Genomic DNA, 26,999 nt, shown 5'->3' with positions numbered 1-26,999 from the left:
TACATTTACACTCAAAGGTTACATTAACTCTTAAAAAACATACAGACCAATGTCATATTTTATTACAAGGATGATATGTCTCATTCCTCTAACCAGGAAAAAAAATACATTCCAGGTAACCCTTATGGCTCCAAGCCAAAACTCACTGATGAATTCACCAACTTGAGTTGCGATGAGAAATAAAATCACAAAGCAGGGGTAAATTGGTCATTTCAAGAAGAGAGGACCATGATCTCTAGCATCTTTAGTCCCAGTGAAGATCCCTGAAGCTCTACAGGGAGATTTCAAGGGATACCCAATTCAGAGAAAACTCCCAGCAACTCAGATTATGTGAATTCAGTATAATTCCAAGAGTACTCGAGGCAAAAGTCAGTTGCAAAGTTTTATTAAAAAGGAATTTCTCTAAAATAAACCACTTTCATTTAAAACGTGCTACCCAAGTCCATTTGTATAGGTCTGCAATATATTAAATATTTTTGAATTGTTCTAATTTGTAAACATTTCATAACATCTAAAAACAAGTTGGATACTTGGATTTCCATGCCACCGCGTCAGTTAGATGTGAGGGTGGAAGGAATTTAACTTGCTTATAGAAGCTTGTCCGTGTTCATGGTGTGGTATTAAAGCCAGCTGCACACATCTGTAGTATAAACCCAAGCTTGTTTTATTTTTTTGGCTTTTTTTTTTCTTCTTTAATGGTGTACATTGAGCTATGACCCAATGAGGATGGATACACATGACGTGAGCTGCTGGATACCAAACCGTAAACGCATAATCGGTGCTCGCACAAAACACCGCGTTATGAAGGCAGAAAGGAATCCGGAGGAAAGGGTCCGTTTTCCCAGTCGTCCATCTACTTTCTTTCAAAAGGCGAAATGATCACGGATACCGTTAATTTGCAAGTGAATTCTAATGAAAGCAACCTGAAGTTATACAAAGATAATCTGCATATTTCCCAAGGTGCAGAAGAGTATAATCGCAGGGCGTTTATTGTACTTCATGTAGAAAAACAAACGCTGCAAAAGGCAGAGATGACTCTGTTGTCCATTATTTGGAAAGTAGGAACCCCTGAGTTATCAGTGTACCAGAGAAATTGATAAAGTGACTATAGAACGCTTTGTGTTCCCATGGCAACATGGTGTATAACTTAAAGATGCACTTGAATAATCCGAGGTAACAATTTGTCGAACAATCCAAGAATCAAGTCAGTAGGGTCATTGCTGAACGCCAACTCGCCAAAAGTCCTCTCTACACGAAAGGCATAGATGACGTTAAAAAAAGAATCTCTTTCTGAATGGACAGAAGTGAAAATCCTTCTGATCCACTAAGGCAAACGCTGCTTTTCTCTGTCTCCATGGTGATTGATAGGAAGTGAAGTTCAGATATGGCGTCCCGTGAGGAAATAAAGTGGTTTGTCATCGCTGCTGTTAGCCGTCTGAAACTCATCACGCAGTCTGAACTGCCACTCATCCTCGAGCTCAAGGCGCACGATGGTCTGACGTAGGGAGCTCCTGTCTTGGCAAATGACGCACAGAGTCGCACCTTCAAGTCAAGCAGAAACAATGAGTGCAGGGCCCACATACATTCGCCATTACTGCTAAATACACAACCCCTTATTTCTCACTAGGAGCAGGATCACTGTACAGCCAAATATTATTTCCAAATAACTAGACAGTGCTTTAACTACCTTAATTTAATGAACTCTCAATATACTCGGTAACAACGTTTAACTATATTAAAACATGCATTTGTCAGAGAACAGAAACCAGTAACTAGATGGCTTGTATCCAAGTGTTGACGCATACCTTTAAGAAATCTGTACTTTTTCAGCATCCCCGCACACACAAAGGAGTCACATAAGTACAGAAGAAGTCCACTGAATGGCACTCCTTCGCAGCTCACATTGACAGAATGTGGCCTTGAACTAACATAGCACAACGTCACCTGGAATGGAGGAACGAGGCAGTCATTAACATGAGTTCACTTATAAAATACGTGGTTATAAACTACAGATCATTTGTGAGCTTTCATGGAGTTTTCACCCATTTCCAGGATGGCCGGTCAGTTGTTGGGTCATCCCCCATTCTCATTGTGGCCCTGCTACTAGCAGTTCTGTCCTGACCCTTTTTTTATGCCAATTAAAATATGTTTCCTAAACCTGTGTGTGGATTATGCACATAAAAACAAAACAAATCTGGCAAAAAAGTTCAACAGCAACTAACGGAATGATCCAGCCCACAAGAAAATCCAATTGGTTGCTTTGATGGTGAGACCACATCTTCAACTTTGCACCAGAATCATTTTTTGTGCAATAACCCAGAGTGTGTATTTTTGATCATCAATTTGCTGAATTTGACCTCAGTACATTTTTCTGTGCTGGACACAATCTATTATGGTATGGTTAGCTTTCCAACATGTGCTGCAATAGTGTATGTTTTGGTGTCACTGAAATATGTTCAGTCCCATGGGCAGGCAGGTGGGCAATTGTCCCCAAGGCAGGTTCAAATGCATCAAGTAGACATGACCTCTAACACTGGGCCATCCTGTTGTTGGAGGTGAGCAGAAGTGCAGATTAGATGGGGGTCTTAAGTAACGGCATGGGGGGAGAGGGGCCACCTTTCCCCACCCCCACGAGGTGCCAGCCTTGTTAGGGTCCAAATATAATTTGACAAGATTTTGTTACCTCTGGTCCCAAATTCAAGTAACAGTCCACGGCCAACACGGGGTTCCTCGGGTTATTGACAGCTTTGGGAAAGAGCTTATGTGCGCTGAGTTGCAGAAATTTCTCGAGGAGGAATTGAGCTGGAGCAGCCAACAAAGTCTGCTCGCTGTCTGGCGCACAGACATACTGCATTGGGGATATAGAGCCAGGGTTTTCTGTTATCTAAAAAGAGAAATAAAAAAATAAATTATAATATATATACACACACACACATATACAACCGTGGAAACATGATAACGTATGGCTTAGTTAAAACGACCGTAGAATGGAAAATTCATTGCAGAAAGCAAACCCACATTCTCTGTTGAAGGCATGGAGTATATTAAGGGTCTTCTTTACAGTAAGTTGAGACCCTAATGCAGGCGGTACCATCTAGCAATTACATGTACATTATTAGGTATCCTGCTTTCTCATAGAATGAACTGCAGCTGATACGCAAACATCAAATCAAATCCAGTTTATGAAAACAGCTCAACAAAAGAAAGAATCAATCTCAAAAAGGTACAAATACGGCAAAATGTGGGGTTTTAGTACATAGTATTGTTTTGGTACCGCAAACAATTTGCTCAAAGCATTTTAAGTTGCCTTGACGAATAACAGCAACTACTACTACTACCAATAACAATAAATACCATAATTTTTGGCTTGACAATAAAGTCCTTGTGTCCCCCAACATGAATATGCTTCTTCATCAAACTGAAATTGTTGAAGCGGCAGATCAGGAGACCCCCGCTATTTGCCCGAAGATTTAAGTCAATATCTTCACAGAAATACCTGGGAAGAATAGAAAAGGGTGCAAAGTATAAACATGATGGGGAAAAAAAAAATCAAATAAACAAAGTGTATATCACTTAATTAACCATAAATGTACACCGTGTAATATAGCAATTAAGAGCCAGACCACCAAGAAATATCTTCCATCTCGGTGTATTATACATTATATATTTTACACGAGGTGTAAGCTGGGGAGGTGTAAAGGGGCTGAAGTCTTATGTCAGTTTTGGATAACCATAAATGCAGGACCTGGAATGAACCCAATCTTAAAATGTCCGTTGTGTGTATAATATACCTCCAGGTTTTCCATAGTGTTTGTGTGCGGTATGTGGACAGTCTGTGTGATATTAGTGGATTACATTCTATTAAAGCTAGTAGGGACTCAAGCCCTAGATCACACATCTCTTAGCTTTGGTTGGTAAAAGTGCAGCTTTTCCTCCATCACACAAAATCCTGACAATGACCTCAAGACAAACACCAGAAAACCGTCATTCCCAGACATAGTCAGGGCATGCATAATGGGAAGAACAATCCTTCTGGCCTCTGCCTATAAGCCTGCGCCATAAATACAGGTCAGATGGAGCAGGGGATATAGCACAGTCAACAATTTACTCACAGGTATAAAGCACTAATGAGTAAAGAAGAAAATAATCCGAGTAGGATCATTTACTAGACATAGATTATTAATATAGATAAGGGGAGGAACAGAAAAAAACTAAAGTTGATCTGGGAAGACATGAAGAATAGTACATATAGGTCCAATCCAATGTTTACAGCATTTACGAAGTTTACCCTAAAGACGAAATAAAGACAATAGAGTGTAATGACTGCAGGAAAAGTGGTGAAATGGGATAAAGAAGTCATTTAAAAAAAAAAAAAAGACAAATGTTTCTCATCGGCCTTTCTACTTTCTAAAACCCTTATTTTTATTCTAATTTATTCTAATTTGTATTCATGTCCTTGGCACAGAAGATTCCTACCTGTTCACGTCATACTGCACATTCTGTGTCAGGTCAACGTTGAGGAGCATAAAGTCATGTATGTGGCACCTGGAAAACGGGCGTTTAGGCACAGTAGAATTTAACTTGCTGTTCCATTTCTGGATGCCCAGCATTGCATAGTTGGTGATCTTTGGTGTGGCTTCCATATGCTGCAGGACATACTTGAGGGACACGTTCTTCATAGTGCTCTCCTGTTCCATAGACTGGCTACAATTACAAGAAAGTGAGAAACACTATTAAAAAGCTATTCGCTTCTTGTACTGAATCGTCCAAATATTTTTCTAGGCAACGAAAAACCTAATTTTTACTTTGTCATGTTCTCAATGTATTTTACCATAAGCACACATTTAGCAAACAGGGCTAGGGTCGATTCTGAAAACGTACTACGAGGGTTCTAAACATCAAACCAATACAAAAATGTTCTCCAACAGCATGGATAAGCCAACACAAACAAAATGCTTTTATAGATGGAGATACAGCTTTATTAATCATTGTGTGCAGTTATAGGAACATACATTATTACTAGATGTTATTTATTTTAATACTACCAATGGAAAAAAAGGATGGACTGCCATCACAGAACACAGAATACGCACCAAGATCAAAGATATAGGATACTTTTTTTTTTTTTCCAGTATGGGTGCAATAATGTTACGTCTCTAATGTTTTAAGCAGTAGATGACTGGTTACATTTCACAAACGATGATCCAAAACCAATGTACTGATTCTGTGTGCAGGAATCATCGCGTTCCAGAATATAACATTTTGAGATAACGAACACAAAATATAAACCGCACCTGAACTGCTCTTCCACCTTGCCATGTGCGTTCCACAAAACACACGAGTCGTCCATTACAACAATAAAAGGCCACACACACTGGCGCTTGACTCCCACTTCTTCCAGGCGATTTCGTTCCAGCTCCAAGTTGTGATAAGAGAGTTCTTTAATAAGGAATTTGGAAGCTCCTATATGACAAGTGATGGGAGGCAAAGACTGATTTATTTTCCTTCAGCAGCACCCTAATTCCTTCACTGTATCATTACTATGGGATAAGACCCATGAGATATATAAAGGCAATAATATGGAGACACTTCTAATTCAGTTCAGCATTTAAATCAAATCCATGGTGATGGAATGGAATCCAAACAGATTGACTTACCAGCTCCAGCATTGTTAAACATGCCAGGCAGGACGAGCATAATGTGGTTGGACCAGTATTTACGATACAGCTGCATTTCATACTCCTTCACCACCATAATGTGAAGGTGGCTGATCCCTTCCATGGCGTGGAATAGGTTCAAGAGGCCATGTTCGTGGCGCCCACTGGATGGCGTGAAAATTGGACTCTTCACTGTGTTCGGGTTTTGCTATAAGTCATAAGAACGTATAATGCAAGTTAGTCTAAATGTTACATATTCGGAAATGAAACTAAATCATTGTGATGAAAAAGTCAAACCCAACGTGAGGTCACTAAAAACAGTATTTGCTCCAAAAATGTTTTATGCTTTTGCAAGGGTGAAACACCAGGCGTAATACAAAACCAGTGTTTCAATAAATAGAAAACATAAAAACTCACCTTATCAGAGACCAGGGGAAGGCGCATGCTCTCCAAATGCTTTCCTTCCTTGCTAAAGACAAAGTGATGTTCTTTTGATTTGGGGATGATGAAATGAAGCTGGACCTCTTCTCCAAGCATTGAAGATGAAAAAGTGAAAGCATGCAATGTGGATTCCGGCACCTAAAAGAGAGAGCGGTTTAACAGCTGGTTCCCGATTCCTAACGTAACTCCATCATTTGCATATTATTTGTAGCTTTTGGCAAATCTACTTTAATCAGCTGCTCCATATAATTAAGATATTACATTCCTTAAACGTCCTTCTGTTGCCAACGCAGCATGGGTCACGTGACTAGAGCACTGAATTAAGCAGTCCCTGAGAAAACAAGCATGGCCAAACTTTGCATCAATAAAAAAAATTCCATTTTCTGATCGGATGTTCAAAAAGGGATGTGGTTTCTAAAGCTATATTTATGAAAAATGCCACAATATATCCTGAAACAGAGATGAACAATGGAAGCAGCTTCACAGATAAAGCCAATGGTTGATTACACGTTAGTAATAGTTAGATGTACTCAAAAGAATCCTAAAAAGGTAAAACCCGTGATTATGTTACCTGTGACACAGAACTGACATCCATGTATTGGTGACATTGCTCACAGTGATGAAACGTGTTGTATGTTGCAAATTTGGTCAGCATCATGGAGACCGTTTCACGTTTCTTTGGTTCGTCAGTCCTGACACGCGATTCTGAATCTGCATAGAAAGGATTTTTGTTACAATGGTCACATCGGTGCTGCAACGATGTATAACTAGAACAATAGCTGGCCATGCGCTTAAAAATAAGCACACTTTACATTAAAAGATACCTAATTTTTCCTGGCCGCCATGCTCTATATAAAGTGGGCTGATGTGCCGATACTTTGGCTCGTGCACGGCAACATCAAAAGGCATCTTGCTGAAGACTTCAATGTCCGGCCAGTGGCTTTGTTCTGGCGGAGTCACTTCATCTATCTCGGATTGATCTACTGGAAGCAAAGAAAAAAATTTATATTTCAATGACAGCGTCTCTAACAAAGAAATAAAAGGGAAACAAGAGACAAAGGCTCAATCTTAACTGCTGATCTCTGCAATCTTTTGTGTGCTTGCTGAGGCCACAAGGAGAATCCCCCCAGGAATTTGTCTATAGTAGTAGGGCAATTTGAAGTTATGGGGAGGCTATCGGGCAATTGTACAGCAGAGGTTTAAGTATGTGGGGAGAAGAAGTAAAGGAGCATACGGAGTGAAAACAAATAGGGGGGAAATGAGCATGAAGATGAAAGCCCTGGTAGTGGGTGGGCGATAAAATCATTAATTGCCTTGATTCTGCTCCTCTTAGAAATAAAATCTGCGTACATCAATATCCAAGACTAAAATGCCTAGTTACTGCATAACTTGGGATAACAACAACCTTAAATTATTGTGATCTATACCTTATCAGCCTGTTTAACCCATCTACTGCCATCCATGTCTAACTTAGATAGCTGACTTGATAAAGGGAGGTTGATACTCTTGAAAGCTCCTCTTTAAAAGTCAGTGTAGGTCCAATAAAGAGATATTATTTCATATTGCAACACTCATTTATTTTTCATCTGGCTTACAACATTTAAACTAGCAGACCCAATATACCATTAAGTATCCCCAAGTGCCTTTGATAATAGACACGTACGGTAATGGTGAGTAACTTAAATAATCAAAAGGATTAGTCAATGTTCTTGTATACTGAAAGATCTGATCCCACCTATATTAATCTCTTCCTCATCATACACATCCACCTCCAGAAGCCGGATAAGCATGCGGTAGAGTATTCGAAGGAACTGCAAGTAAGCGCCAGTTTTTCCCACCTTAAGGAGGCAATAACAAACAAGAGACAGACACGAGTCAAAACATAATACAGGCAACAAACGTTATGACAAGACTGCACATTAAGACATTCAAATGGTTTCTGCTGTGGTAATGTTATTCAGTTTTATCACCGTAAGCCTCCCTCGGATGATTCTTGGCTTATTGTGCATAGCATAATAATCAATTAGAGATATGGGCAGCAAGTTCTTAAACATTTTTCAGTACAGTGGATCCAGAAATACATCTATATATGAAGTGCAACGAGGAAGTATATTTCTACTTTTCTGTCATATCCATAGGCAAGATTAAGCAAACTGGAACCGAAGTAGAGCAATGAAAACTTCTACTTCTTCTTGGTTCTGCTTTAATACGGAACATGGTTGCATACGTATGGAACGTTGATGGACCTCAGCGCCTTTTCTAATTATGCCACCCAGTAAAGGTGAAGCGCATAATTAAACAAGCCAGGATTCATATAACCACACCAAAAGGTTACCAATAGTACCGACAGCTCACTATCAGAAAATAATAATGACCTGTGGGGGTCCAACCAGAAGCAGACGACGTGGGTGAATATTCCTTATTCCTGTAGACTCAGTGGCGTTACTGAAATCCGCATGATGCTGCCTGGCTGCAGTCCACTGCCTATAATATAAAGACTGGTCTTCACTGCTCATGTCTTTGGCCACTGGTGGCCTCAGAGACCGTAGCCAAGTTACATCCGCATGTGGCAAGAGAGAAGTGGTAGTAGCGGACTGTCCGCTTTTCTGTGGGGCCAGTAGGTTATATGTAGCCCTCGAGAGAATAACAATCCGAGGCAGAGCTATATGCGAAGCGCTGCCCTTTCCCCCGGGTTGATGAGACCACTGGAAAGTCCGCGTTGAAGACGTTAACTTCGAAGTGGTGCTGCTGGCCATTTGGTTTCCCAGAGAGTCGCAATCTGGTTTGCAGAGGTCACTGGCAGTGGAGTTAGGATATGTTCCTTCATCCATCGAGCTGTTTGCCACACTCTGGAAATCCATGCTTGACGTTTGCCTCTGTAAATCATCTGCGGCACTGGAGGAGCTCACCCCGTTTTCTGCAATGGAACCTGCACCAAACAAACACATGTTTAGCTTCAAATAGTATTTTAAACTATAGAATCGTGGTCTTGAAGGTATTGATTTTGTCTCCAAGACTTTACAGCACCATACCTTGACAGAAGGGTTTGTTACTATGGGGACAAAATCTAGAAACACCCAAAAGGTAGTAGTTCAATGCCCCAAGGCACAGTTTAGAACATTTGTTTTTCCGCGTAACACCAACATCAATCGTTACCATTGATTGAACACAAAACCTGAAATAAAAGTGTAAACTGACCAGAGTTTGCAGTAATGGCACTGCTATTGCTTTGCGGTCTGTCCAAATCTATAAACAGCTCATCAGAGTCATTCTCTAGGATATTATTGCCTTTGTCTCCTTCCTTTTCACTGAGGTCCAACGCGGTCGCCGGTTCCCTCACCACCTCCTTTGAGACATAGCAGCAGGCCAAGCCAACTTCCTGCTCCAGCGCTGTCCGTGTTAAAAAGCTGGAGTCAATTAACCGAAGGTCACAATACTTCAGAGATCTAGAACAGAAAAGAGAATGTGTTTATTGCGGCCACCAATACGAAAAGCAGCAAATCTGTCTTATCATATCACTATCCTACCTTGGAAAGGTTTCTCCCAGGGGATCCTTGCCTGTAAGTATAACAATGCAAGGAAGCCCCTCCAGATCCCAAAAGGTTCTTGGAATCCAGTCATCATTTTCAGATCCCCTCCAAACCTTGAAAAAAAAATGAAATTGTAAATTGCATCCTACAGAGCAAAAAAAAAACTGTACAAATGGCTGTCTACTTAAGCAAAACAAAAAGAACATATCCAATAATATGGTTTTAGCTCATGACCACATTTGGTAATAATGGTCCCAATATCGTTCTCCATACTCACCCTTAATCTAGTCACAAAGTGCTTAGAAACTATCAGCTCTGAGGCTGGGTTACCGAGGAGGACCTCAAATCGATACTGCAAGCCCAGCTTATCCCGGACTTCTTGTAGCCTCTCTTTGGCCAGCATGGCCAGCTGCACAGAGGGCACTCTGATAATCAGCATGTGCCCCCGTCCACTCCTGTCTTTCCCTGGGGAGTTGAGGAGGTCGTCCATGATATTTAAGGTCTCGGGCGTGGTATGGTCTCTGAGCGACGCCATGGTGGTTAAAGCCATTAACGCTTCACAATACTGCTGAATGAGGAGGTAGCACCGAATCACCATGCTATGTAGCCTGGGGTACCTGCGGGAACATGAAAGGCACATTACATTCCGGACACACGGCGGGAATAAACCCATGTGCAAGAACACTTATAAATAAAGACGGACATTAACTACACAGGAGGCAAAGACAGCAGAGTCCCAAAATTGCATTCACATACGCCCTGTAAAGTATGTGAATAACTGTACATGCCACATACAGCATTACATATTCCCGATAGTATACTCTGACTGTACACTATATTGCTCTGACACGTGTTGTGTTAATTTACAGAAAGAGAAGGCTGGGTAGAGGAATTATTCTGAGATGGGTGAAGCGCCGCTTCTATTATTTTACCTTTCCAGGAGAGTGTTAACCATTTTTTCGAACGTCTCATCACAGCGAAGTAAGGGACTTGTGATGCCCCACTGGAGAGACTTGCTGTAATCATTAAGGCCAAAGTATACCTTCTCCTCACTGCTTACTTCATCCTACATGAAAAGGAAACACAGAAAACCCAATGGCTTAGTGAGTCAAATGTGTATCTGCTATTTTTCAAGGAGACATATGCCAAATGTTAGCAATTACTTTAAGGTGAAGGTTCCTTACTGTAATGTCAGGCTGAATCCAGTGCACCTCGTTACAAGGGCTGATCCGGGATTGTTGAGTCTGTAAGGCATACGGGAAGGAGCTGACTTGAAGCACGATGACGTTGACAGCATCTTGCACTTCTTTGCTATTGATGATGCGATCAGACGAGCCATGCGAGGGATCTCCATGTGACAGTGTTCCGGATACAGCACTAAACATGGGAAGAAGGGTTTATGACATCTCACAACTAACCTTTTCTGATAATAGAACTCACAAATGAAGTAACACTCAAAAGTCTAAGTGGTGTCCTTTAATACATGATAGTTGAGAGGTCCCTTCACATCTTTGTTGTGCATTTGCTTTTTTTGCCCAGCCTCAGCTATTTTCTGTGCATTAGATGTGTTCGGCCAAATACATCTCCTTGCATGGGATACACTTAGTGTGAATCAGCTAAGACTGTGGGCCGGGGGCTTTTGAGACTTGCGTGCACAAGTGATTTCAAAGGAAAGCGCTTTCCTGTCAATGACTGGCAGCTGCATGCCGTAAAGACAGAGCAGGGGCAGCTGCCAAGTTTCAGTTTCTACCACAGGTTAGCGCTTTATTTATATTTTGAAGAATGCACAGTAAAGTACCCACAAAGAACTTTACTATGCATATTTAATTTTTGTGGTTATCAAAGAAATATGACTATTGAAAAGAGTAAAACCTTGTAAAGCAGTATATATGTGTACAGGAAAAATAATAGTGCAGGGTCTGCAATGGAACCCCGTTAATCCCCCCCCCTATGTAAAATGCAATTTGAAATAAATAAAAAAAATTTTAAGCAATTTTTCAGTATGACTAGATCATTTTAGAATTCATATTTTTTGTTTTATTTTTGATCTGTAGCCTCAAAAATTACCTGGTTAAGTCGACATGGCTGTTATCATGTATGATGACAAACAAGGTATATGGATTCTGCTTCACTTTCTTCACAAAGGCCTCAAACTTGGCTTGAGTGTCTCCATCCAGGCGGAGGACATACTTTTCTGCTCTTTGACATGCCGATGCTCCTTCCTCCAGGCCCAAGTCTGTGAGCACACCTGCCCAAAAATATAAATATACAATAAAAACATGCATTTACTGCAAACCTCCTCACCGCAATATAGTCCATAAAGCAGATCTTGTACGCATAAATTGTTAAGATCACAGCGTGAATTGCTACTTCATTTTCATCCGTTCTTTTAAAAGAAGAGGACAAATGGCAGGTCTACAAGACATTGGCTACCTCTGGGTTCACAGAGGAGCTAAAAAAACCCACCAGACATAGATGTTGGCTGTCCAACCCAAAGGTAAATTGCCTAGCAAAAAGTCTAGGGAACTGATTAGGATATAATTCTGCTGTTCTGTATTTTCATAAATCATTTCATCAGTTAACGTATAAAACAAAATAAAATTAAAGGGACCGATGGTGCCTACAAAATACTCAAGTTATTTGAATATGCTTACTTTTGGCATATGAGTAAAGTGTAAGAAATATTACTCATCCTTACCCGATAGTCTAATCCTCTGCAGCGTCTGCTGTACTAGCACTTCTGAACGAGGGACCACGATGACAAAGTCAACTTTGCTGAATCGGCCTAAATCGAGACTCTGGCTGCCGCTGTCTGCAATGGCGCACACCTGGGACAGAAGCTTTCTCGCCACCATTAACTGAGAGCGATATATCTGGAAGGAATCCATGCTCCCACCTAAAACACATAGAACGTACACAAAATATATTAAAGAAGCAAGGTGATCATTTTTTTGAAATATTAAGCAACGGAAATTATGTATATTGAAAATGTGAAAAGTTTTTTTAATACACAAAGCAGCTTTGTATATGGAACGTACCCTCTACACATATTTATAGAAATATATTAATACGGTAAAGTAATACGACGCACATTACCTCTGCCTTGTGTTGGAACCATACTGGCAGCTTCCTGAGAGGAGACGCAGTCTTTCACATCTCCATTAAAAGGAATAACTACATTGTCTCCTCTTTTGTGTTGTATCTTATCCAGAAGCTTGTCCAAATCATCGCCTAGTTGACAGATAATAACTGTTGTGAGCACACACCAAACTGACGAAAAATTCTACAAATAATCATTCCATATTTATTGAGATCATTTAAACCGTTTCCAATACTGAACACACTTTCATATTTTATTTGTATTAATACGTTATTCTATTGCCATTTTTATTTGTCACCCTCCACGCCATAAAGCGGCTCTGTTGCTTTCGTTATCCCAAGGCGAGACCAAGGACTGGTTAAGATTCGAGTCTTAACATCAGAAAAATGGATCGATGGATGGACCGAACGGTTATCTGCGATCACATATCTACATACTTGGAAGTGATTATCTGATTCTAAGAAGATCTCATATGGGTATAATATATATATATATATATATATCGTGCATACCTCTCTTATCACATGATATATTTTTGGAGGCAGTATTTTGGCGTGTTAAGATAAATTGTTTTCACCCAAAAGTAAATTATTAAAATAAAAATAAAGCCCCTCCCCCATTTTTTGACCCCATCTGCTATCATATGTTTCTATGACTACACTCCTTAGTTAAAACTTCTGCTTTTTGTTTGGTAAATGATGCATTTGTTCTGGATCTGGTTGGTTCAAGATGTTACCCTGCTGAGAACTGATATAGCTTCCTGTTCTAAAGTTATCTTCCTTCTCCTCGGCCGCCATTACAAAGGCTGCCTGAACAACAATCAGAAAGTTCACAGGCGGGGGTTAAATTAAAGCTGCAGTTCCACATGTGGATTCCGCAGTACTTGGAATTATGTTCCTAATCATGGTTTACTTCAACGCCCTACCTATACTGACATTGACCGCCAAGCCATATTATCTGCCTGCTAAACAATGTTCTCAGCTGTTCCTCTTGAAGGGTGACGCAGAGAAAGATACATACCCATGGAGGTGTTCTTGAAGTGTGAAGCCAGGAAGCTGACCTTGCCGGTGATTAGTTCATAGCTGATCTCCTTCAAGAATTCACTGGTTGTGAGCATGCTCTCTGCCAGAACGCGTGACTGATATTGTCCTGCATAAAGCAAATATTTTGTAGAATATTACGCTGCCAAGATGTGCGCTACTTTGCTGTGCCAACAGAGTGCTTGGTGAAAAGCAAACAGAAGTGAATAAATAGCTGTCCATAACGCAAACTTTTTTCAAACATCATGCCGCCATGACACGCAAACACAAAGAAGCAGGTCAAGTGCGGAACAAACTTCCGCAGGCTAACATGTAATGCCAGGCATTCTTACCCTCTGTTATACTGCAGTTAATATTTATCCAGCAAGCCAAAAAAACATTGATAAATTATCCGTCTGGCATGTGCAGTGTCCCTTGCCACCAGGGTCTCGTGAGTATCTAACTGCAATAATATAACTACATACATGTATATTGTGTGTATATATATGATATATGTAAAGACACTCACATAGCACATACAATCATACCTTACAACAGATTACCAAAAGGACCATTTTCTTTTGGCATGTATGGTTAGAGTTGTGGCTGTGAGGGCAAGGGTTTACTGAGACTGTGTGCTAGCTGTTTATTTCAAGTGAATAAAGCACTTAGAAGAAGAAAAGTGTCTTTTATTCATACAATTTTAATTCTAAATATATGTTGCTGTGATGTTTAGAGCCGCAGAACACTCTGATTTTCTTATACACAAAAAACCCTTCTGCACTATTGAATAAAGGTGACATCAGGCAAAAGAAGGATAAAAGGGTATTTGGGAGGCATGGACGACGACCGGATCCGGACAAACGTTATCCTTTGCTTACCCAACGCGATCACGCAAAACTCATTCCCTCGGACCTTCGAGGAACAGATTGCTACCACATAATCCGGGAGCTTTTGGGTAAGCTTTACTTCACAGAGAGACCGCAGCGTTTCTGAAATGCCCTCTGCCAAGGAGTTCTGGGTCACCAGCACGTGAACCAGATCTTGAGATACACTCGCCGACAGACGGGCAAGCCATGGCAGCTGAGCTTGTGAAATACACAGTGCCGAGGAACCCATCTGCAAGGAGTTTTCTTTATAAGTAAATTCCTGTAGCGCTTTAAGCACAATCTGTTCAAAAACTTCCCGGATCGGTATCTGATCAGAACCTAAAAAAAAAAAATCCTTGTTAGAAGATGGAAGCAAAGTCATCAAAGTAGAAAGATCTGTAAGGTTGTGAGCAGGGCTCTCTCCACCTAATGTATCGGTTTGTCTTAGTCAATTCTTGTCTTGTCATACCCCTTGAATATATATATTGTATAATAATAATAATAATCTTAAGTAAAGGGTCTTACCAAGCCGCACGAGATACTGTATCGTTAGAAGAATCATGTTTTCCACACTCAGAAACTGGCTGCTGCACACTCCCATCTGATCCAGTTCCTTCTTCTCTTGTTCTTGCAACTTGTAGCAATTTACTAGCAATGGACTCACAACAATATCACCCACATTGCCATAGAAGTAAGGCAAAGCACCGTATCCTGCAAGCAAATTGTTAAATACAATCATGTCAAAGACCAACTTCAATCTTGAATATAATGCCATGCAACACAAACTCTGGTGGCACTTATTAGCTCCTCTACAATCAATAATATGTACAACTACCCATTATATACCTTAAAACCTATGCATTAAGCCCACATTTTTTTTTAGATTTTACAGTCTATTTTTAAATGACTACAAAATTGTTCATTATTTTCAACTTAAAACAATAGGCAAGTGACCATCGATGCCATCCATATGCCAGCTGGAACACTGGGCAGGGACTGAAACGGGAAGCACCAAAAGCCCCTGCACAGGAGACTAATGCATGAAAAGTATGAAAGAACATGTAATGCCATAAAAAGGAATGGTGTACATCCCAGAGAAATGCATATTTACTTTATGATGTGAGGTGGAAGTGCTATGCCTATAACTTTCATTCTAACGACTTGTGATGTTAATTCCCAGCCGTTTTTTTTACTGTTTAATAAACATTGACTTCATATAATTTAATAACATCAAAATGCTTACCTATGAGAATTACAGGCCGGATCCCAGAGTTATTCAATAAATTCTCAGGCACAATGACGGTCTCTCCAGCTGGTATGGGATGGGGTTGGAACACGGCTCCCAAAGCGGTCTGCGGCAGAGATGCTGTCAACGTAGCATGTCAAAAAGTCCAAAAAATTAGGATATCATTAGAGTCGGGTTAGAAGTAGATATAAACATGAAAAAGACATGAATATAGCGGGAATGTGCACAACGGAATACAAAGGCAAGAACGTATTCCACACTTATGATTCCGGCTTTTCAACAGTCTTAAATCCTTAGCCATCCTTGAAATCAATTACCTGTTCTTGTGACTGGCCGGACTGGAGGTGCAGGAACCGCTAACATTGGTGTTAAGACTGGGGAGCTAGGAGGCCAACCCCTGTGTCTCTTCTTAGGTGGCCCAGACATTGTGAGAACTGCTGTGTTAAGAAAAAGAAGGAGAATGTTAAGATGTCACCTTAACAGAAATGTCAGGAGATAACTTTCAAAAAGCTGCAGCCAATGAGGAGACACGTGAATGAAGAATATACAAATAAACTATAGTTAAAATACTAATATATGCAACACCAGGGTTGCCCAAGTGGTGGCGCCAGGGTCCCACGCATAACTCAAGTGGAGACCCCCATTGTGCCTATACAAAAAAATAACTACTGTAAACGAGATGTTTCTTGTGCTCCATACGTGATGATTCGGGAGAAAATAGGTTTCCAGTGTTTTTGTAATCCAGAATACAGCTCATATAGTGAACTTGGTTACCTTCCCTAACATATGCTTCTCACACAAATATGAATTAAACCTGAAATTATCTGAGCAGGTATTTTCTACAGTGAATAAGCCAAAAAAAAAAAAAAATACTGCACCCACCACATAACCTGGATACACTTAAGACACACACACAGTCACGCAGATTTGCACATTACACATAATTTAAATACTTGCCTCCTTATACTTAAGTGAAAATAAATGAGTACATTTGGAGACATTATATAATTTATAATAACGGAAGCTTAGAGGGACAGATTGGAAACTCAATGCTTGGCAAAACAATCCCCGAATTGCCAAACCTCTTACCATGGTCTCCAGCAACACAGCCGGGGCTGGGAGATGTTGAATGAGGGACAGGATGAGAAGGTGCTGGGTTTAGGACACTGGGGCGGCCTCCATTCACAGCACTGGACACCTCTGGAGTTTGAAATGAAACGGGAGCTAAAATAACCACAAATAACAAAATAAGAAACAAAATACACAGAAAAAAAGCAAACAAGCCTTCTATTGTAACAAATATAAGGAGAACAGGAACTCACCGGCAGGAAAATTCTTCCCCACAACATGCACTGGCAGTGGTAAAGGCTTGACAACGCCTTTATTGCGGGACAGGTCCTGAGGGGTGCTTGGATTAAGAGCAGTGGACGTCGAGAAAGACTGAATCTCTATTGAAAGACATAACACATTTACCAAACAAACAGACAGAGCTCTTAGAACTCACTAAATCCTCTCCGGGAGTATAGAGATGACAACTAGGAAGAGATGTGAAATTATACCGCTCTAGGCACTTTCTCTCTCACAATGTATTAAATCATTAGCAAAATGGATCCACAGACATTCTATTATCCAGTAAACAGAGTCCAGCATTTTTTTTTGTATTATTGGTATCCTCTTAAAATGTTTTTATAAAGAAAAAAGAATAAAAACCCAGTCACTCTGACTACTGAAAGCGCTGACAAAGAATCAGCTCAGTGGGGTGAGTAAAGAAAAGGGAGAACAATTTAGGACAGCACATTGATTAGATAATGTGGACACTGGACTGATCCGCAAATATCAACTGCTACTTTTATAGTAAATCACACAAAAACAATTTCGCCGATAGACAAAAGAACACAAACTGTGGGCTTAAATAATTTTTAAATGAATGATGAGGGTTTCTATTTAATTCCTACCCTAAAATATTTGAAGGAAGTTTAGGAAGTGTTGGACGTCGCCTACCTGAATGTGCAAAACCTGTTTTGTATCCATTGCTGCTTCCATTCTCCAGTGGTAAAGCGAGTGAAACTGGTGCGAGTGGTTTGGCAGCTGGAACTACAGCAGGCAACTGGCGATTTCTAGACTCTGGAGAGAAGAAAATCATACACATTACATGACAGTAAGTCTACAGGAGCGACAACGCACCCGTGAGTCCTACAGCAGCGAACAGTTTCATAGTGGAGATTTGTCATAAGTTTAAAAATATTTTCTGTTTATATCCAACTTAAAAAGCTTATGTGACATAAGTCTAACTTTTAGCCAATTCACGGAACAGCAATGACACATTGCATTTAGCAATTCAAGAACAAAAAATAAATAAAAAATAAATAAAAATCTGAAAAATGCCTATTGCTGCTTTAATATTTAATAAATATACCAAGACCTGGGAAATTACTTCTTAAACAGTTTCACAAAGAGAGTTAATGACACTACTATTAAATATTAGAAAAACCTCAAAATGACAGTTCACAATATTCTGTAATGAGCGAGCATGCAGAAATTGAAGAACATTGAGGTAAAGTTGAGACTAGCACACACGCAGGTGATGTTTCACATGGCACAGGTACCTTTCCAGCCGATCAGATGACCTTTGCATAGTACTCCTTGGGAGTTCCTCACTAGGTAATACTTTAAGTGCTTTTGCTTCTTTGGTTGAGTAGTGAGCTTCAGATTTATGTGATTGGAGAACTCTGTGAAGTACCTGAAACCCCTTTCTCCACAGCCAACACAATTTCCAGAAAACCCTTTAAATAGAGACAAGTTAATTAGATGGTATCAGTAACATGCAACAACATTACTCTATGCTTCTTGTTACAATCACGAACTGTGACTTCATTGGAAAATGAACCGCTAGAACATGAGTAACTCAGGATATTATGTGACTAAAGCTAACCCAAAAACTGCTGTGGGGAGTTGTGTTTATCTAGTACTCGGCCCAACACAACTTAAGTGATGCCTTCTCACCTAAAAGTGCATTTTTTCCATCATCATCTGGGAGGAACCTTCTGTCAACAGAACAGACAAGGATGTGCTCTGGCAGGTTGGGTGTTTTGACACCAACTAAAAGGAACCCTGTGGGCACCTCGATCTTCTCTGTGCAGAGTGATGCCAACCGCAAGTCTTTCCCAGCCTGGCAAAAACCTGGAGAAAAAAATCAAATGAATCGTTTACCACAATCTTATTTCAACTCAATATTACAGTAAACAGATGGCCATTAAACTGAAGTGTATAATTTTGTATGTAGTGTACTATTCATAAATCATGTCATGCGCGTAAAAATATACTAAACCATTGGGTAGCGGTATAGCTGTACTATAGAGAAGTTTCACTTCACCGGGATGGTGGTAGATAAGTAAACATCTTCCAGGAGAAGAAGTAGTGAGGTCCCATTCTATGATGTCCCTCCCTTAGGTACAATAAGACTATCGCATTTAAAATAAAGGAAACGTCAAGCTCCCGAGTTACTTTGGCTTATTTCAAGGTGTAATTTTAGAAAGGGGGAAAGGTAATGAAGGCAGTATTTTAAAAGACCATGTAATAACTACATTACCATCTATGGTACAGGATCCTTCTGGAGCTGGCTTCTGTGCATATGGCAGAGGAGGACTGCTTGAATCTGACATATCTTCTTCTTCATCCTCTTCTTCCATTTCACACACAGTCTGGCTGGTAGTGAAGTCAAGGCTGCCATTTTGAGTGTACCTTTGGACAAAATCCTTGTCGAGCTCTTCCACTTTAGGTTTTACATCTATGGGTACATCAAATATTTTTTTCATATTTTTAATGATCACCAAACAAAACACAATCATGATATTGTGGTTCATCCAATCATAACGCAATACATTTAAGACTTATTTAACAGTTAAGAGAGTCAAAAACTTTACCTGCCTGGGAGAAGTGATCAGAATTATACTAGAGTAAGTATGAAGGGACGTTGACTATAGTATATAAGTTGGGAATACAATTGTATGGTAACTTACCACCTGGGGAGAATGCGGAGTTTTCAGAATTTAGATAAAGCTGGGAAAATACAGGTCGAGGCACCACATTGCTGCACCGCAGAGAGGCTTCAATGGAATTGTGAAGAGCCTCTTCAAAACGAGCAGACTTCAGCTGTCCTGCATATGAGTTCCCCATGGCCTGAAACACAGAACAGTGGGACAACTAAAAAAAAAGCAACTGAACATATAATATTCTCACAAACTTATATTAGCAAGCAGAGTCATTTTTGTGTAAAAAGAAAAAAAAAAATCTCAAGATGGCCTAAGATCCTCAAATTAGACAAACAACTGCCCCTGATCCCTTGTATATATGGATGCAAGCAATTACTAGTTATGTAATAAAATAATTAAACCAACAAAGAACTCCATTGACACATACTCTTGTATGTCATTAGTTACTGAAGTTTCAACACAATCAATTAAGTGTTCTAGTGTGGAGTGGCATGACACACACACATATCACGCATTCCAGGCTCCTAAATATATATATACATACATACATACATACATACATAAAACAGGGGCTCTGGAGCGATTGTGCTAAGTGGAAGGCTAGAGTGCATTATGAAGATTGGCTTACACATAAAATAGAGGACCTCATTAAGATATGCACTGTATACAATCAAGTAAGGCAATTTCTTTAGAGATAGATACCGTAGTTCTCTTGTAAATGAAAGACAAACAGTAAAATAAAAATTTCTACCCCATGGCAACAGTAATAGCCGCTTATCAACTGGTTAAGTACTCCTTAACCCATAAGGACAACTGCTCCAATAACATGTACCAACAGTACCTTATGTCCATTGGGCAAAAATAGTATATTTCCCCAACACCAAATCGTTCACAGTGAAAAAAATCAAATATTTAAATAAAAAAAACATCCCCACACACATTATTTACATTTAGGTAGGCACACTGTACTAAAACACCCATTCTATAGAACTCAAGTTACGTTATATAGGGGAACATTTTTCATTCTGCTTTAGCGTCTAGTAAATTTAGTCATAGATCATCCGGACACCCAGGGGTTAAATATTTGGGTGTATATTCGCTTTGGTTCTCTTATGTCTGCCCATCTGTCAGTCGTATCAGAGTAGGCGGGGAACTGGGGAAAGCTCTTAATGCCGGACAGGTGGTCAGCAAGAAGCAGCTAAGGGACAATGTCATCGTAATGAGCGAGACAGGGCAACCATGACAAACAAGGGGGGGGGGGCACGTGTGATACGGTAAACATCAGGCATGAAAGATTTGTCAGCTAAGACGCACAATCTATTTGTGACACAGCTGTGGCCAAATCTTCGATCTCAACTTCTGAGATGGATACGCTGCTTTGATCTTGGGAGGCCAGCAATTTCAATCCATTTCAAATATCAATGTGTTCAATTATAGATTTATTCTACAAAGTTACTTAAAAAAAAAGTATTTAAATGTCTGAATACTTAGATGACAGCCAGTATTGCATGTTATTCCCTGACACCGAAACCCACTGGCACAATAGATTAATTTACTCTCTCACATAGTAACATTTCAGCCCTCACCATGCAACGTATTAATGGTTAATAGAACACAATGCTCCTTGCAACTCCATCATCACCTGCACGACAGTACAGATTCCGGACATTTAACAAAAATAAGAAGAGTTTACGCCACAAAGTAAAGAAAATATGCGCATTACACCATATACTCATATAATGCTGGTAATATCCGAGTTAGAACCTTCCTGATTGGTGTTGCTTTTGACTTGATAATGCAGGGCTGATTTAGTTGGTTTTAATTGTTTAGCCAAATACATAATGGTGTGAAGCTATACAGCATACACATCACAAATAGAAGTCATACGAATTAGTAAGCACACCAGTACAGTGTGCCCTAGAAAGGCATATGTCATCTCTTCAGGGGTATGAATAGGATTCTCCCTTTTCCCATAAATTCCAAGGATTCTTTCAAAATGTAAACACAACTCAGTCAACAATCTCAGAGTTTACACAATTACTTGATCCAATCTATGGGCCACATCAAAGATGCAAGACCATAAAGACCAATGTGAACCTGGAACGTCAGTAGAAACAGTTCTAAAACAGGGCACAAAAAAAAAACACACACAAAAAACAAAGTTACTTTCTAAAACAGAACACAACAGAAACATTCAGGGAGGACAGAACGAAAAACACGTGTGACAACCACTCAGCTGGATCAAGAACCGCAGAACGCTCTAAAGCCCAGTCTCCCGCCTTGAGCTTTACTGGCATTGGAGCCCCATGTCCCACCCAATGGACAGAACTTATATTTTGCCCCCTCGTGCCCATATTCACCATTGGATCTCCAAGCATGTAGAGGATTGTCTGTTCAGTTCCTTAACTTAACCATGGAAGCCAGATAATATATCTGGAAGTCAAGAAAAATGACATCATATTCGGTACTAGATCCCCCAAACAAAAATCAACCAGCAGCCATGCTGCAGTCCAAGACTCTGTTCTATCTTCTTGGTGTGGTACAAAAAGGGACATTTCCATTTAAACGCTGATTTCTTGCTAAATGTTACAGCAGCCTCCCACTGATGATACTGCACCAAAAATAATTAAAAAGAGCAACATAACTACTGCTATCTATAGCGTCAATTTAAGTAGTCATGTTTCAGAATTTGCAGGACTACTAATAAACACCTCATTAAGTTTTCACATTTTCAATGTATAGCTCATTTTAAGCCAGGAAAAGAAAAAAACGGAGTTATGCCATGTATACATGTTTTCTCTTTAATTGACAATGCAACATAATTACATTTGAATTACACTTCCCAAACGTGGATCGTCGGGTGGATAACTTAAACCGACACAGAGGTTTACAATAAGGGCTCCCTTGGTCACGAAAGTACAGTGACCAGTTTGTCACAGAGTCCTACTAGCCATCCACGTGTTATTCATTGACTGCATTGCTTAATCTCTCGCTAATGTGCCAAGTATTGGCAAGATAAAACAGAGGGGTCACAGTGGCCCGGACCTCAGGCTGTGCAGGACACCGCAGCCATTCTCACTGCATGCAGCAGTGTCCTGAACTTTTTTGTGGAATATCTCACAGACTTGGCTATGACAATACCTTCATGCCAAAAACCAAAGAAAAACACCATTCCCAAGAATGGGAAAAAAAAAATGACATGCCAGCTGGTGGACAGCTAGAAAAGCTGTCTCTCGCCACTAAATACATTCAGGCTATACATGTAAAGCGTGCTCATTAATCCAAATTAAATGCTAAACAGTATTCCCACTAAGCAGCTCATCAGTGAACAGTTTAGATGACAATGAGCTGGCAGTACAACAATAGGTGTAGAATACAACAATTTTCCATGGCGGACTGCTTTAAGGAAACATGGAGCGACAACATTTTTTCAATCAGCCAGCTAATATTTTACAGTGTTTGCTATCAGTTAAGGCATCTTAAGGCATTTTATCCAAAATTGTCCAAATCAAAGAGTATTTCAACCTTATCTGGGAATTGAGTTCTTTATCATCGTCACAATGCTAACAGCCTGACATTTGGCAAAGATTAGCCCTGACTTAAAACAAAAGAGAGCATTCCTGAGATAAATCAGGGCTTAGCCTCATAAAACCTTTTCACAACAAGATTTTCAAGAGAATCTGAGGCGGAGTCTTGCTGGTCTGTTCTTTCTCCAAAGTAACAAAATACACCCTATGGTGTCCCATTGACCTCAGTCAGCTGTCCCTTGACCCCTTCGATTGATAGGTGTAACTTTTGGGAGCTACGACACGTTCCTCGTTTTAAGAATACGGCAGTCATGTCCGATGAGAAAGCGAGAGAATTCAACAGTACGCTGGATGAAGAGCGAATGATTCGCCTTCATGCATACCCAGGTTCATTTGTATGAAAGAATAATGCAATATTCATGCGTGTATGTGAATGTGTTTTGCTGGTTATATTGTACACATTACACGAGCATCCAACATCTTAGTTTACATACTTATGCATCGTATTCTCTATTTGGTAGGAGATTCAAAGTACTGTTATCAGTGGATCTACCATCTAGTTTTGCCTAGATTCGCTTAACCCTTTATTGAGCTATCATTCATTGCAGGTTATGAGTTCCGATTGTTTAATTACCATCCCATCTGCACAAGCTAGTGGCCACTGGAGTGCACACTTCATTTTCTGACATGGAGATCAATACAATGAATCACATGTAACAGAGTCTGTTAAAAACCATGCCAGACCACAATTCTTTGGAATCAATGATTCGAATTTCCTCTGTGTGCAGAATTTACATTTCTATTCTAAATATAGCACATGACATCGCAACCCAAAAAGGCATCCAGCATATCCAACGTGACAAAATTAAGTTTCATAGCATAAAATAGTCTTTATATTTTTTAGCCTACCTTTTTTCGTGACCACATCCACTCAGTTCTATAATCTCATCACACAGATTCACTTTCTATTCAATGGCTGTATTACAGTTTACCATTTATCTGTAGTATGCCTTATTTTCTCTTATTCTGACAATTCCCATGGTCATATTAATACAGCACGCTGATGGGAACATGCCAGCAAAGATCGAAGTTCACACAGTGTTCAAGTGCAAAGCCTTTATTTGCAAACAGGGCATTCCACACGTCAAACTAAGTATCAGAAAAAGGAATATTTTGTCTAGTTTCTACAGCCACAGACTAAATCGTACTTTCTCACACAGATTTGTGTTCATTGTAATAATACATTTACAATGATACATACGGAGGATTATTGTTAGCATACAAAATACACTCCGATAAGCATTTAAAAAAACAAGACTAAAACTAGAATTTTAGGGGGGGGGGGTTAAGCTTCAATAGTGCATTTTTAAAGGGACAATTCAGCCATCAAAAGCAAATTAAAAAGTGGCACTACAGTGCCAGAGATCCTAGTATGTTCCTAACCATCATACATATGTGCGGAACTGTATAGATGGTTCAGCATGATAGGCATTGTAGTTAACAGCCTTAAAAACTTTCCACGTCTCAGCGTGTACGTAATGTACATAGGATCCATCCATAGGATCCATGCACAGGATCCATCACACCACAAATGTTGCTTTCGTTGTTGTTAGCACAGGCTGACAGCTACCAGGAAATTGGCGGCTGTACATTGTGTTTCCGTTAAGAGCGTATTAGCAGTAATGCACACTTAAATGTATGGTCATAGCAGAGTCACGCACTTTAGGTCACATTCTGGGGACATTAACCCCTGGGTTGAAAGGGAGGCCAACATTACAAACACTCACAGGGCTCACGGATGCTGCAATTGCTTTGTGCGTTACAGAACTTGTCTGTCAATGCCGTATCACCCCAGGCACTTTGTACACCTGTGTATCATGTCTGAGGCTTGATAAATTCCCTTTCTGCTATTATCTCATCCAAGGTTCAAAGGACTACCAAAAGGGTTTCTCGCTATACAAGAGGAGAGATGCTAGGAAAAAGTTACAGATCAGAGGAATAACTTGAATTTTTTTTTTACAAAAACTAAGAAATACATATCAAGAAAAGAGGCATTAAAAATGTTCAAATGTTGTGATGATTATCTAGAGAAAACATTTGCTGCCAAAACAATAAACCTGTCAGGTGGGTGTCGTCTCTGAAACCTACAATTTTTGTAAATCAATGCATGCCTGTGTCAGGATTAAAGGTGTGGTGCCCACCTACCAAATTCAGACTAATTAAAGCTCTCGACTTGTAAGTCAACACTTTCATTTCAAGAGAGAAAACATAAAGCATAAGTCACTGCTGACCTCGGTTGTTTGGAAGGATATAGATATATATATATATATACACATACAATTTAAGTATTTTCCCTCCAAAATATGCCAGGCTATTTCTTGATAAAGCACAGTAACAAAAATGTGTCCATGTGGTTCACTGAAATATCCTGATAAAGGACATGAGGTAAGTCGCTTTTTTTCATTCCATAAACCTTGGTTTCGCGGGCTCCCTCACATTTGTATATGCCTGCTGTTTGAGCCTTCAAGCACAACATAGGACTGGACGTACACAAGCCATAAAAATATTGTTTCAATCTTGTTAGATCAGTGCAACATACGACTGATCCATACTAGTGAACCTGAGCCACAGATTCAGCATGCTTACGGTGAGCATAACAGTGACACACAGAAACATAGAATCCGATGAAAGATAAGAAGACCCATCTAGTCCCGTTTTTCCTTATGCAAAGACTTGGACCTTAATTCAGTCCTTGGTTTGGTCTTAGATTCAGAACCTCTAGTTTTAGATTATGACCTCTTCTTCTAACATTTCTCCTGACAAAAAAAAACATCTGCCAAGAAAATATGGTTACATTCACATAGAAGAAAGCCAAAAATACATCCATTTTATCAACACAATTTTCTTAAAATGTACCTTTATGTTTTCAGAAGTGTAGCTTCATGGGCATCTTTAGGAGTAACGGGGTTGGTCAAAGCAGATTCCTTGCAAGGAGAAAAGCCTGCAACAGAGACAATGTAAATTAGTCACACTGTATTCCAATGAACAACAAGGAGCCAGCATGCGGTTCTAAAAAGGATAAAAAAGTGGTAGGTTCATAGTAATTTTGTAAGGGATGTATCTTGGAATGAAATTAGGTGTGTCAGATGTAAGACACCTAAACATTTCTCCACGCTAAATGACCATCTCAGACAAAAAGTGCCAACTGGTAGTTTCTAGAATTCCAACATTGAATTTTATGTAAATTTTAAAAGGTCAGTCCAGCACCCATTGATATCCAAGCAGATCAGACATCGTGATCGCTCAACATCATGTATCGGTAACATTACGACTATACGTTTTTATGCATTTAATACAAAAAAAGTATCTTCTTTGGTGTGATCAGGGGGCAACATGATGTGTAAATGGAGCACCGTGCCTAGAAGCGGTTATGAAGATTAAATATTTCCCTCCAACAAAACCAGTGAAAGGGAAAGGAGAACAAGGCGTCTTCATAAGGCCCAGGCCTGCATTCTCCATCTCGCTCACACCGCTGACTGCCTTTTGGAGCCCAGCGTGTGGATACGACATTGCGTCATGGAGCTCAGCACGCCAAGGCCGAGCACAGTACAGCTGAAA

General features: G+C 39.9%; 1 protein-coding gene across 1 annotated transcript; it reads right to left on the bottom strand.

Moving 5' to 3' along the window:
- Positions 1-369: 369 nt before the first annotated feature.
- GREB1L (GREB1 like retinoic acid receptor coactivator) lies at positions 370-26,362 on the bottom strand. The gene is made up of 33 exons (XM_053467708.1): positions 26,298-26,362; positions 19,882-20,041; positions 19,452-19,649; positions 18,866-19,042; positions 18,469-18,645; positions 17,864-17,986; positions 17,185-17,310; positions 16,952-17,086; positions 16,180-16,299; positions 15,860-15,982; positions 15,142-15,327; positions 14,629-14,955; positions 13,749-13,877; positions 12,725-12,859; positions 12,327-12,524; positions 11,696-11,876; positions 10,813-11,005; positions 10,561-10,694; positions 9,906-10,245; positions 9,626-9,741; positions 9,297-9,544; positions 8,474-9,027; positions 7,834-7,936; positions 6,923-7,081; positions 6,670-6,809; positions 6,075-6,236; positions 5,658-5,865; positions 5,295-5,463; positions 4,477-4,704; positions 3,355-3,496; positions 2,684-2,884; positions 1,806-1,944; positions 370-1,542 (listed from the first exon to the last, which is right to left on the bottom strand). Exons 2-33 carry the CDS (start codon positions 20,036-20,038, stop codon positions 1,379-1,381), a joined length of 5,892 nt encoding a protein of 1,963 aa, XP_053323683.1. The 5' UTR covers positions 20,039-20,041; positions 26,298-26,362; the 3' UTR covers positions 370-1,378.
- Between the last annotated feature and the right edge of the window lie 637 nt (positions 26,363-26,999).

This window comes from Spea bombifrons, chromosome 5 (assembly GCF_027358695.1).
Source record: "Spea bombifrons isolate aSpeBom1 chromosome 5, aSpeBom1.2.pri, whole genome shotgun sequence".
NCBI lineage: Eukaryota > Metazoa > Chordata > Amphibia > Anura > Pelobatidae > Spea > Spea bombifrons.
Note: the sequence above shows the minus strand (reverse complement) of the source record. Positions and strands in the feature narration are given on the sequence as shown.